Genomic DNA, 13,789 nt, shown 5'->3' with positions numbered 1-13,789 from the left:
TAAAAAACCCACAGTTGAACTGAACTGGTGTGTTCATGAGCCCAGCCTTTAAATGACCAAATATGAGCATTAATGTGGGTTCGGTATCCTTTAGTGTCAGCTGTTCCACTGTCAGGACCTCCTGATGGAAAAGGAGCCAAAGATTTGTCTGTTTGAACGGGTCCGATTGTTGAGCTGCAGAAATAAGGCCTCTGGGAACACACTGAAGAACCTGAATGCACCATCACTGCTGAGGGTGGACACACTGAAGAACCTGAACGCACCATCACTGCTGAGGGTGGACACACTGAAGAACCTGAACGCACCATCACTGCTGAGGGTGGACACACTGAAGAACCTGAACGCACCATCACTGCTGAGGGTGGACACACTGAAGAACCTGAACGCACCATCACTGCTGAGGGTGGACACACTGAAGAACCTGAACGCACCATCACTGCTGAGTCAGGTCAGTTCAGTTCAGAACCAGGGACTAATAGACCTGTAAAACCAGAAGTAAATGATGAAGATGATGGGTCTGAGTTCCTTATTTGTTCTGTTTAATATGAAGATCTGTTTTCCAGCTCAAATGTGTGAGGACATTCCATTAAAGGCCTTGGACCATGACACCAGTCCAATGTAGGGCCAAAAAACACAATCTCCATTTTTAAAATATACATATATATAACAATAATCTGATGATATCCTTTAAAATGTGAATTTCTTTCTTTTTTCTTTTTTTAGCTTACTGGTCGACAGGCCGTAAGCTACTGTCATCATGCGGCTTCCGTCGTCGTCGTCTGTCGTCCGTTACAAAACTTTCAATCGTCTTCTCTGAAACTCCAGTTCTGATTGACTTCAAACTTGGTCTACAGCTTCTATATGATGATGTCAACACAAGGGACTGAAATTATTCGGATCCAGATCTGATTCTGGATTTGGTGCCACTTTGAAAAATGTTCCCATTCTAACAGATAGGAAGTGGATTGATCCAATAAATGAGTATCAATGATATCAAGTTGGAATTTGAATCTTTTACAGATCTGATTGGAATATGAGCAGAACATGGACTATTTCTGTTTCAGTACAACAGCTCTAATGCAAAACATTCGGGGTGGGGGGGCAGTAGTTATATATGTGGGGGTGCGGTCCATAACTAACGCCAAAACTGAAACTTTCAATCCTTTCTACGTCTGACTCCTGGTTCTGTTCCTCTGTTAAACAGCAGATCTTACACCAAATGTTCCCACCTTCTAACCTGTATCCACTGGACCCCCTCCACTGCTCTATGGCCCCCCCCACTAATGCTCAGGCCCATGAATTTGTCACATGTAACCCCCCCCCCAATGATGCCCCAGGTCTTGCAAATAATGTTATTTTGGCTGACAGCAGTCGTGGGCCCATCAGACATGGGTCCACATCAGTAGTCTGATGTGGACCCATGTCTGTCTGTGACATCATCTGCTCAGACGGACACTCCTGCAGATGTCCTCCATGTGAGATGATGTTGTGTTTTTGGTTCCGCCCAGTCACCACCAGACTGAATCCTGTCTGCTGATTGGCTTCTGAGACACACATTCAGCCAATGAGGACTTTCATGCACCTCTCCGTTACCGTCTATGCACCGTTTGTTTTCTTTTCAGACAGTATGAAGATTCCATAACGTAAAACTACACATTGTCAAATCAACATGTACGATATTATCGTAGGTGACATATACCGCCCCCCTCTAGTCCACCAGCTTTAGGAAACATGGTCACTGAAGCCCAGCTGAGGCGGATGGACTGGACTCGTGCAGGTTCTCCAGAAACTTTCCGATCTCTCCACACATTCTGCTCCGGCCTCTACTTCTGATGTTCTCCAAGACTCTGATGCTGTTCGTTCTGTAACAGGACTCATGTGGTATCTCTGCAGCCTTCATGTGGTACCGCAGGGATTTGTTGTGGTGTTCACGATCATAATGCAGATAATTTGCATATTGGTAGTACAGCATCTGTCTGTCTGCTGGTTCCAGGACACGTTGTAGAAGGTTCTTGTAGATCTCCTCAGCTTCAGGCAGACTGTGATTGGACTTGGCATAAACGTTGGCGAGGTCGATTTCTTTGACCAGACAAGAATCAGGGTAAAGACGGATGACTTCTTTCAGCAGACTGACTGCTCTGTCGATGGTACTTTGATTTATGGTACTATCCCTGTTAAACACGATCTTCCATTTATAACAGAGCGCTGCACATCTCATCAGGTAACGATTTTCAGGATGTTGTAGTAGAGCGTCTTCTGCCAAATCCATGGCTTCATCAACAGACAGAATTTTTGTGTAAAGTCTCAGAATGGCCTTCATACCGTTGTAGCTGCCGACAGGATTCACCAGAATCTTTGCCGCCAGCTCACGAGCCTCCTCCTTCACGTTATCTTCTTTGTTGACACGTTGACTGAGATACCGAACGGCGAGGCACAGGTTCTCAGGGTCTTGTTCTTTGGCCATCTTCATTTTGTCCAGGATCTCATCGTCCAGTGCTGTTCGACTGTGTTTGTGAGCGCTCACTAAAGCTAACACCTGGCTGGTGCACCACTCCACCCTGTCCGGCTGCATCTGGATGGCCTTCTCAAACAAATCTACAGCCAGAAGCTTCCTGGTTTTATTAAACTTCATCAGACTCCAGGCTTTTTCAGCACCGACCTCCGGGTGGAGCTGGTCCTGACATGGAGATGGATGCTTAGTCTGGAGGGCGTCCACTTTGGACAGGCAAGACTCACTTTGTGCTTGGTCTCCCAGGTGATGGTACAGCCAGGCCAGGTTCCCATAGTTCACCACCAACCAGGGCCCCTCATCAGAGCCACTGGTTCTGATCTGATGAAAGGTCTCAGCAGCTCTGGTGAAGAACTGCAGGGCCTCTGAGTCCAGGCCCAGCTGGTGGTGGATGTAGCCCTGAAGGTTGTAAATGTGGCCCAGCCACATGTTTCCCTCATCGGTACCGATGTCCATCAGCCGGTCTCTGAGACGTAAGGAGTTGGATCTGCTAGGATCCAGATCCCAGGTGAAGTGACACTCCAGAACCTCCAGTCTGGACTCCACTGATGAAGGAGTAGCACTGATGGATGACAAAAACAACACAAGAAAGCACAAGTGTTAAATAAGGGGGCTTCAATTCTTGTAGTTTTTTGAAGTTCAACTGAACTGGGTTTGTTCCGTCAGTTCCATTTTCTGGTGGTGAAGCTAATACCAACCTCTGATCCATCTTTAGAGAAGCCACCGCTCTACAGTCAGACCAATGCCACGTTCCCACTACGTGGAACCGACTCAACTCAACTCAGCCTTTTTTGCGTTTCCATTACGAAAAAGGACCTAGACTCTGGTACCTGGTACTAGTGTTTTGGACTCTGGTACCTGGTGCTAGTGTTTTGGACTCTGGTACCTGGTGCAAGTTTTTTTGGAATCTGGTACCTAGTACTAGTGTTTTAGACTCTGGCACCTGGTACTAGTGTTTTGGAATCTGGTACCTGGTCCTAGTTTTTTAGAATCTGGTACCTGGTCCTAGTTTTTGGAATCTGGTACCTGGTCCTAGTTTTTGGAATCTGGTACCTGGTCCTAGTTTTTGGACTCTGGTACCTGGTCCTAGTTTTTGGACTCTGGTACCTGGTCCTAGTTTTTGGAATCTGGTACCTGGTACTAGTTTTTTGGAATCTGGTACCTGGTCCTAGTTTTTTGGTACCTCCTCCGCTGAGGTTCCAGGACTGGGGACCAGGTACTAAAGGTGACACTGTGTAAACACTGCAGACCTCTGATTGGTCAGTGGTGTGTGTGCCCCGCCCTTTTCCAGTAAATCTGTCAGTAGGTGAATCCACATGATGACAGTCTGTAAAACTACACCATGGTTTGTCCAGGAGGTTCAGACGCAAACATTCAGCAGGAGTTTGACCAGACAACAGGCAACCAGTGAGTTTATCAGCAACTGTGAGCAGAGCACACAGAAGGAACGCACCGCATCGCTATGACGACCAGGGACTGGAAAGAGGGAGGATCTGGAATGGAAAGGGTCTGGAATAGGACCTGGTACCAGAGTGGAAACGGGTCTGGAATAGGACCTGGTACCAGAGTGGACTTGGTCTGGAATAGGACCTGGTACCAGAGAGGAAAGGGTCTGGAATAGGACCTGGTACCAGAGTGGAACCGGTCTGGAATAGGACCTGGGACCAGAGTGGAAAGGGTCTGGAATAGGACCTGGTACCAGAGTGGAACCGGTCTGGAATAGGACCTGGGACCAGAGTGGACTTGGTCTGGAATAGGACCTGGTACCAGAGTGGAAACGGTCTGGAATAGGACCTGGGACCAGAGTGGAAATGGTCTGGAATAGGACCTGGTACCAGAGTGGAAACGGTCTGGAATAGGACCTGGGACCAGAGTGGAAACGGTCTGGAATAGGACCTGGTACCAGAGTGGAACCGGTCTGGAATAGGACCTGGTACCAGAGTGGACTTGGTCTGGAATAGGACCTGGTACCAGAGTGGAAACGGTCTGGAATAGGACCTGGGACCAGAGTGGAAATGGTCTGGAATAGGACCTGGTACCAGAGTGGAAAGGGTCTGGAATAGGACCTGGTACCAGAGTGGAAAGGGTCTGGAATAGGACCTGGGACCAGAGTGGAAACGGTCTGGAATAGGACCTGGGACCAGAGTGGAAACGGTCTGGAATAGGACCTGGGACCAGAGTGGACTTGGTCCGGAATAGGACCTGGTACCAGAGTGGACTTGGTCTGGAATAGGACCTGGGACCAGAGTGGACTTGGTCTGGAATAGGACCTGGTACCAGAGTGGACTTGGTCTGGAATAGGACCTGGTACCAGAGTGGAAACGGTCTGGAATAGGACCTGGGACCAGAGTGGAAACGGTCTGGAATAGGACCTGGGACCAGAGTGGAAACGGTCTGGAATAGGACCTGGGACCAGAGTGGACTTGGTCTGTAATAGGACCTGGTACCAGAGTGGAAATGGTCTGGAATAGGACCTGGTACCAGAGTGGAAAGGATCTGGAACAGGACCTGGGACCAGAGTGGAAACGGTCTGGAATAGGACCTGGGACCAGAGTGGACTTGGTCTGGAATAGGACCTGGTACCAGAGTGGAAACGGTCTGGAATAGGACCTGGTACCAGAGTGGACTTGGTCTGGAATAGGACCTGGTACCAGAGTGGACTTGGTCTGGAATAGGACCTGGTACCAGAGTGGAAACGGTCTGGAATAGGACCTGGTACCAGAGTGGACTTGGTCTGGAATAGGACCTGGTACCAGAGTGGAAACGGTCTGGAATAGGACCTGGTACCAGAGTGGAACCGGTCTGGAATAGGACCTGGTACCAGAGTGGACTTGGTCTGGAATAGGACCTGGTACCAGAGAGGAAAGGGTCTGGAATAGGACCTGGTACCAGAGTGGAACCGGTCTGGAATAGGACCTGGTACTAGAGTGGAAAGGGTCTGGAATAGGACCTGGTACCAGAGTGGAAACGGTCTGGAATAGGACCTGGGACCAGAGTGGAAATGGTCTGGAATAGGACCTGGTACCAGAGTGGAAAGGGTCTGGAATAGGACCTGGTACCAGAGTGGACTTGGTCTGGAATAGGACCTGGTACCAGAGAGGAAAGGGTCTGGAATAGGACCTGGGACCAGAGTGGAAACGGTCTGGAATAGGACCTGGGACCAGAGTGGACTTGGTCTGGAATAGGACCTGGTACCAGAGTGGACTTGGTCTGGAATAGGACCTGGGACCAGAGTGGACTTGGTCTGGAATAGGACCTGGTACCAGAGTGGACTTGGTCTGGAATAGGACCTGGTACCAGAGTGGACTTGGTCTGGAATAGGACCTGGTACCAGAGTGGAAACGGTCTGGAATAGGACCTGGGACCAGAGTGGAAACGGTCTGGAATAGGACCTGGGACCAGAGTGGAAACGGTCTGGAATAGGACCTGGGACCAGAGTGGACTTGGTCTGTAATAGGACCTGGTACCAGAGTGGAAATGGTCTGGAATAGGACCTGGTACCAGAGTGGAAAGGATCTGGAACTAGGACCTGGGACCAGAGTGGAAACGGTCTGGAATAGGACCTGGGACCAGAGTGGACCTGGTCTGGAATAGGACCTGGTACCAGAGTGGAACGGTCTGGAATAGGACCTGGTACCAGAGTGGACTGGTCTGGAATAGGACCTGGTACCAGAGTGGACTTGGTCTGGAATAGGACCTGGTACCAGAGTGGACTGGTCTGGAATAGGACCTGGTACCAGAGTGGAAACGGTCTGGAATAGAACCTGGTACCAGAGTGGAACGGTCTGGAATAGGACCTGGTACCAGAGTGGACTTGGTCTGGAATAGGACCTGGTACCAGAGAGGAAAGGGTCTGGAATAGGACCTGGTACCAGAGTGGAACCGGTCTGGAATAGGACCTGGTACTAGAGTGGAAAGGGTCTGGAATAGGACCTGGTACCAGAGTGGAAACGGTCTGGAATAGGACCTGGGACCAGAGTGGAAATGGTCTGGAATAGGACCTGGTACCAGAGTGGAAAGGGTCTGGAATAGGACCTGGTACCAGAGTGGACTTGGTCTGGAATAGGACCTGGTACCAGAGAGGAAAGGGTCTGGAATAGGACCTGGTACCAGAGTGGAACCGGTCTGGAATAGGACCTGGTACCAGAGTGGACTTGGTCTGGAATAGGACCTGGGACCAGAGTGGAAATGGTCTGGAATAGGACCTGGTACCAGAGTGGAAAGGGTCTGGAATAGGACCTGGTACCAGAGTGGAAAGGGTCTGGAATAGGACCTGGTACCAGAGTGGAACCGGTCTGGAATAGGACCTGGGACCAGAGTGGACTTGGTCTGGAATAGGACCTGGTACCAGAGTGGAAACGGTCTGGAATAGGACCTGGTACCAGAGTGGAAACGGTCTGGAATAGGACCTGGGACCAGAGTGGAAACGGTCTGGAATAGGACCTGGTACCAGAGTGGAATCGGTCTGGAATAGGACCTGGTACCAGAGTGGACTTGGTCTGGAATAGGACCTGGTACCAGAGTGGAAACGGTCTGGAATAGGACCTGGGACCAGAGTGGAAATGGTCTGGAATAGGACCTGGTACCAGAGTGGAAAGGGTCTGGAATAGGACCTGGTACCAGAGTGGAAAGGGTCTGGAATAGGACCTGGGACCAGAGTGGAAACGGTCTGGAATAGGACCTGGGACCAGAGTGGAAACGGTCTGGAATAGGACCTGGGACCAGAGTGGACTTGGTCCGGAATAGGACCTGGTACCAGAGTGGACTTGGTCTGGAATAGGACCTGGGACCAGAGTGGACTTGGTCTGGAATAGGACCTGGTACCAGAGTGGACTTGGTCTGGAATAGGACCTGGTACCAGAGTGGAAACGGTCTGGAATAGGACCTGGGACCAGAGTGGAAACGGTCTGGAATAGGACCTGGGACCAGAGTGGAAACGGTCTGGAATAGGACCTGGTACCAGAGTGGACTTGGTCTGGAATAGGACCTGGTACCAGAGTGGAAATGGTCTGGAATAGGACCTGGTACCAGAGTGGAAAGGAACTGGAACAGGACCTGGGACCAGAGTGGAAACGGTCTGGAATAGGACCTGGGACCAGAGTGGACTTGGTCTGGAATAGGACCTGGTACCAGAGTGGAAACGGTCTGGAATAGGACCTGGTACCAGAGTGGACTTGGTCTGGAATAGGACCTGGTACCAGAGTGGAAACGGTCTGGAATAGGACCTGGTACCAGAGTGGAAACGGTCTGGAATAGGACCTGGGACCAGAGTGGAAACGGTCTGGAATAGGACCTGGTACCAGAGTGGACTTGGTCTGGAATAGGACCTGGTACCAGAGTGGAACCGGTCTGGAATAGGACCTGGTACCAGAGTGGAACCGGTCTGGAATAGGACCTGGTACCAGAGTGGACTTGGTCTGGAATAGGACCTGGTACCAGAGAGGAAAGGGTCTGGAATAGGACCTGGTACCAGAGTGGAACCGGTCTGGAATAGGACCTGGTACTAGAGTGGAAAGGGTCTGGAATAGGACCTGGTACCAGAGTGGAAACGGTCTGGAATAGGACCTGGGACCAGAGTGGAAATGGTCTGGAATAGGACCTGGTACCAGAGTGGAAAGGGTCTGGAATAGGACCTGGTACCAGAGTGGAAAGGGTCTGGAATAGGACCTGGTACCAGAGTGGAACCGGTCTGGAATAGGACCTGGGACCAGAGTGGACTTGGTCTGGAATAGGACCTGGTACCAGAGTGGAAACGGTCTGGAATAGGACCTGGTACCAGAGTGGAAACGGTCTGGAATAGGACCTGGGACCAGAGTGGAAACGGTCTGGAATAGGACCTGGTACCAGAGTGGAACCGGTCTGGAATAGGACCTGGTACCAGAGTGGACTTGGTCTGGAATAGGACCTGGTACCAGAGTGGAAACGGTCTGGAATAGGACCTGGGACCAGAGTGGAAATGGTCTGGAATAGGACCTGGTACCAGAGTGGAAAGGGTCTGGAATAGGACCTGGTACCAGAGTGGAAAGGGTCTGGAATAGGACCTGGGACCAGAGTGGAAACGGTCTGGAATAGGACCTGGGACCAGAGTGGAAACGGTCTGGAATAGGACCTGGGACCAGAGTGGACTTGGTCCGGAATAGGACCTGGGACCAGAGTGGACTTGGTCTGGAATAGGACCTGGGACCAGAGTGGACTTGGTCTGGAGTAGGACCTGGTACCAGAGTGGACTTGGTCTGGAATAGGACCTGGTACCAGAGTGGAAACGGTCTGGAATAGGACCTGGGACCAGAGTGGAAACGGTCTGGAATAGGACCTGGGACCAGAGTGGAAACGGTCTGGAATAGGACCTGGGACCAGAGTGGACTTGGTCTGGAATAGGACCTGGTACCAGAGTGGAAATGGTCTGGAATAGGACCTGGTACCAGAGTGGAAAGGGTCTGGAACAGGACCTGGGACCAGAGTGGAAACGGTCTGGAATAGGACCTGGGACCAGAGTGGACTTGGTCTGGAATAGGACCTGGTACCAGAGTGGAAACGGTCTGGAATAGGACCTGGTACCAGAGTGGACTTGGTCTGGAATAGGACCTGGTACCAGAGTGGAAACGGTCTGGAATAGGACCTGGTACCAGAGTGGACTTGGTCTGGAATAGGACCTGGTACCAGAGTGGAAAGGGTCTGGAATAGGACCTGGTACCAGAGTGGACTTGGTCTGGAATAGGACCTGGTACCAGAGTGGAAACGGTCTGGAATAGGACCTGGTACCAGAGTGGACTTGGTCTGGAATAGGACCTGGGACCAGAGTGGACTTGGTCTGGAATAGGACCTGGTACCAGAGTGGAAACGGTCTGGAATAGGACCTGGGACCAGAGTGGAAACGGTCTGGAATAGGACCTGGGACCAGAGTGGAAAGGGTCTGGAATAGGACCTGGTACCAGAGTGGAAACGGTCTGGAATAGCACCTGGTACCAGAGTGGACTTGGTCTGGAATAGGACCTGGTACCAGAATGGACTTGGTCTGGAATAGGACCTGGTACCAGAGTGGAAACGGTCTGGAATAGGACCTGGGACCAGAGTGGAAATGGTCTGGAATAGGACCTGGTACCAGAGTGGAAAGGGTCTGGAATAGGACCTGGTACCAGAGTGGAAACGGTCTGGAATAGGACCTGGTACCAGAGTGGAAACGGTCTGGAATAGGACCTGGGACCAGAGTGGACTTGGTCTGGAATAGGACCTGGTACCAGAGTGGAAACGGTCTGGAATAGGACCTGGTACCAGAGTGGACTTGGTCTGGAATAGGACCTGGTACCAGAGTGGACTTGGTCTGGAATAGGACCTGGTACCAGAGTGGAAACGGTCTGGAATAGGACCTGGTACCAGAGTGGAAAGGGTCTGGAATAGGACCTGGTACCAGAGTGGACTTGGTCTGGAATAGGACCTGGTACCAGAGTGGAAACGGTCTGGAATAGGACCTGGTACCAGAGTGGAAACGGTCTGGAATAGGACCTGGTACCAGAGTGGAACTGGGTCTGGAATAGGACCTGGTACCAGAGTGGACTGGTCTGGAATAGGACCTGGTACCAGAGTGGAAACGGTCTGGAATAGGACCTGGTACCAGAGTGGAAAGGGTCTGGAATAGGACCTGGTACCAGAGTGGAAAGGGTCTGGAATAGGACCTGGTACCAGAGTGGAAACGGTCTGGAATAGGACCTGGGACCAGAGTGGACTTGGTCTGGAATAGGACCTGGTACCAGAGTGGACTCGGTCTGGAATAGGACCTGGTACCAGAGTGGAAACGGTCTGGAATAGGACCTGGTACCAGAGTGGAAAGGGTCTGGAATAGGACCTGGTACCAGAGTGGAAAGGGTCTGGAATAGGACCTGGTACCAGAGTGGAAACGGTCTGGAATAGGACCTGGGACCAGAGTGGAAACGGTCTGGAATAGGACCTGGGACCAGAGTGGACTTGGTCTGGAATAGGACCTGGTACCAGAGTGGAAACGGTCTGGAATAGGACCTGGGACCAGAGTGGAAACGGTCTGGAATAGGACCTGGTACCAGAGTGGAAACGGTCTGGAATAGGACCTGGGACCAGAGTGGAAACGGTCTGGAATAGGACCTGGGACCAGAGTGGACTTGATCTGGAATAGGACCTGGTACCAGAGTGGAAACGGTCTGGAATAGGACCTGGTACCAGAGTGGACTTGGTCTGGAATAGGACCTGGTACCAGAGTGGACTTGGTCTGGAATAGGACCTGGTACCAGAGTGGACTTGGTCTGGAATAGGACCTGGTACCAGAGTGGAAACGGTCTGGAATAGGACCTGGTACCAGAGTGGAAACGGTCTGGAATAGGACCTGGGACCAGAGTGGACTTGGTCTGGAATAGGACCTGGTACCAGAGTGGAAACGGTCTGGAATAGGACCTGGTACCAGAGTGGACTTGGTCTGGAATAGGACCTGGGACCAGAGTGGAAACGGTCTGGAATAGGACCTGGGACCAGAGTGGAAACGGTCTGGAATAGGACCTGGTACCAGAGTGGAAACGGTCTGGAATAGGACCTGGTACCAGAGTGGAAAGGGTCTGGAATAGGACCTGGTACCAGAGTGGAAAGGGTCTGGAATAGGACCTGGTACCAGAGTGGAAAGGGTCTGGAATAGGACCTGGGACCAGAGTGGAAACGGTCTGGAATAGGACCTGGGACCAGAGTGGAAACGGTCTGGAATAGGACCTGGTACCAGAGTGGAAACGGTCTGGAATAGGACCTGGGACCAGAGTGGACTTGGTCCGGAATAGGACCTGGGACCAGAGTGGACTTGGTCTGGAATAGGACCTGGGACCAGAGTGGACTTGGTCTGGAGTAGGACCTGGTACCAGAGTGGACTTGGTCTGGAATAGGACCTGGTACCAGAGTGGAAACGGTCTGGAATAGGACCTGGGACCAGAGTGGAAACGGTCTGGAATAGGACCTGGGACCAGAGTGGAAACGGTCTGGAATAGGACCTGGGACCAGAGTGGACTTGGTCTGGAATAGGACCTGGTACCAGAGTGGAAATGGTCTGGAATAGGACCTGGTACCAGAGTGGAAAGGGTCTGGAACAGGACCTGGGACCAGAGTGGAAACGGTCTGGAATAGGACCTGGGACCAGAGTGGACTTGGTCTGGAATAGGACCTGGTACCAGAGTGGAAACGGTCTGGAATAGGACCTGGTACCAGAGTGGACTTGGTCTGGAATAGGACCTGGTACCAGAGTGGAAACGGTCTGGAATAGGACCTGGTACCAGAGTGGAAAGGGTCTGGAATAGGACCTGGGACCAGAGTGGAAACGGGTCTGGAATAGGACCTGGTACCAGAGTGGAAACGGTCTGGAATAGCACCTGGTACCAGAGTGGACTTGGTCTGGAATAGGACCTGGTACCAGAATGGACTTGGTCTGGAATAGGACCTGGTACCAGAGTGGAAACGGTCTGGAATAGGACCTGGGACCAGAGTGGAAATGGTCTGGAATAGGACCTGGTACCAGAGTGGAAAGGGTCTGGAATAGGACCTGGTACCAGAGTGGAAACGGTCTGGAATAGGACCTGGTACCAGAGTGGAAACGGTCTGGAATAGGACCTGGGACCAGAGTGGACTTGGTCTGGAATAGGACCTGGTACCAGAGTGGAAACGGTCTGGAATAGGACCTGATACCAGAGTGGACTTGGTCTGGAATAGGACCTGGTACCAGAGTGGACTTGGTCTGGAATAGGACCTGGTACCAGAGTGGAAACGGTCTGGAATAGGACCTGGTACCAGAGTGGAAAGGGTCTGGAATAGGACCTGGTACCAGAGTGGACTTGGTCTGGAATAGGACCTGGTACCAGAGTGGAAACGGTCTGGAATAGGACCTGGTACCAGAGTGGAAACGGTCTGGAATAGGACCTGGTACCAGAGTGGAAACGGTCTGGAATAGGACCTGGTACCAGAGTGGACTTGGTCTGGAATAGGACCTGGTACCAGAGTGGACTCGGTCTGGAATAGGACCTGGTACCAGAGTGGAAACGGTCTGGAATAGGACCTGGTACCAGAGTGGAAAGGGTCTGGAATAGGACCTGGTACCAGAGTGGAAAGGGTCTGGAATAGGACCTGGTACCAGAGTGGAAAGGGTCTGGAATAGGACCTGGGACCAGAGTGGAAACGGTCTGGAATAGGACCTGGGACCAGAGTGGACTTGGTCTGGAATAGGACCTGGTACCAGAGTGGAAACGGTCTGGAATAGGACCTGGGACCAGAGTGGAAACGGTCTGGAATAGGACCTGGTACCAGAGTGGAAACGGTCTGGAATAGGACCTGGGACCAGAGTGGAAACGGTCTGGAATAGGACCTGGGACCAGAGTGGACTTGGTCTGGAATAGGACCTGGTACCAGAGTGGAAACGGTCTGGAATAGGACCTGGTACCAGAGTGGACTTGGTCTGGAATAGGACCTGGTACCAGAGTGGACTTGGTCTGGAATAGGACCTGGTACCAGAGTGGACTTGGTCTGGAATAGGACCTGGTACCAGAGTGGAAACGGTCTGGAATAGGACCTGGTACCAGAGTGGAAACGGTCTGGAATAGGACCTGGGACCAGAGTGGACTTGGTCTGGAATAGGACCTGGTACCAGAGTGGAAACGGTCTGGAATAGGACCTGGTACCAGAGTGGACTTGGTCTGGAATAGGACCTGGGACCAGAGTGGAAACGGTCTGGAATAGGACCTGGGACCAGAGTGGAAACGGTCTGGAATAGGACCTGGTACCAGAGTGGAAACGGTCTGGAATAGGACCTGGTACCAGAGTGGAAAGGGTCTGGAATAGGACCTGGTACCAGAGTGGAAAGGGTCTGGAATAGGACCTGGTACCAGAGTGGAAACGGTCTGGAATAGGACCTAGGACCAGAGTGGACTTGGTCTGGAATAGGACCTGGTACCAGAGTGGAAACGGTCTGGAATAGGACCTGAGACCAGAGTGGAAACGGTCTGGAATAGGACCATGTACCAGAGTGGAAACGGTCTGGAATAGGACCTGGGACCAGAGTGGAAACGGTCTGGAATAGGACCTGGGACCAGAGTGGACTTGGTCTGGAATAGGACCTGGTACCAGAGTGGAAACGGTCTGGAATAGGACCTGGGACCAGAGTGGAAACGGTCTGGAATAGGACCTGGGACCAGAGTGGAGTTGAGTCGAGTTGAGACGGTTTCACGTAGTGGAAAGGTGGTACAACAGACCCAGAGGCGGACTCCATCAGACTACGTGGACTCTGGT

At 51.9% G+C, this 13,789-nt stretch overlaps 1 protein-coding gene and 1 long non-coding RNA gene across 2 annotated transcripts; both read right to left on the bottom strand.

The window, feature by feature from the left end:
• Nucleotides 1-1,371: 1,371 nt before the first annotated feature.
• On the bottom strand, nt 1,372-3,097 carry LOC115416744 (interferon-induced protein with tetratricopeptide repeats 1B-like; the record flags this gene model as incomplete). Its single annotated transcript, XM_030130598.1, has 1 exon — nt 1,372-3,097. A coding segment is annotated over one exon (1,362 nt), but the record flags the coding sequence as incomplete, so codon positions are not given.
• A 344-nt stretch (nt 3,098-3,441) lies between these two features.
• Nucleotides 3,442-3,687, bottom strand: LOC115416743 (uncharacterized). Its single transcript, XR_003935018.1, has 2 exons — nt 3,644-3,687; nt 3,442-3,535 (listed from the first exon to the last, which is right to left on the bottom strand). It is a non-coding gene; the product is annotated as an uncharacterized LOC115416743 (long non-coding RNA).
• Between the last annotated feature and the right edge of the window lie 10,102 nt (nt 3,688-13,789).

The sequence above is a fragment of the Sphaeramia orbicularis genome, unplaced genomic scaffold (assembly GCF_902148855.1).
Source record: "Sphaeramia orbicularis unplaced genomic scaffold, fSphaOr1.1, whole genome shotgun sequence".
Classification (NCBI taxonomy): Eukaryota; Metazoa; Chordata; class Actinopteri; order Kurtiformes; family Apogonidae; genus Sphaeramia; species Sphaeramia orbicularis.
The sequence above is the reverse complement of the archived record's forward strand: the minus strand, read 5'-3'. Positions and strand labels throughout refer to the sequence as shown.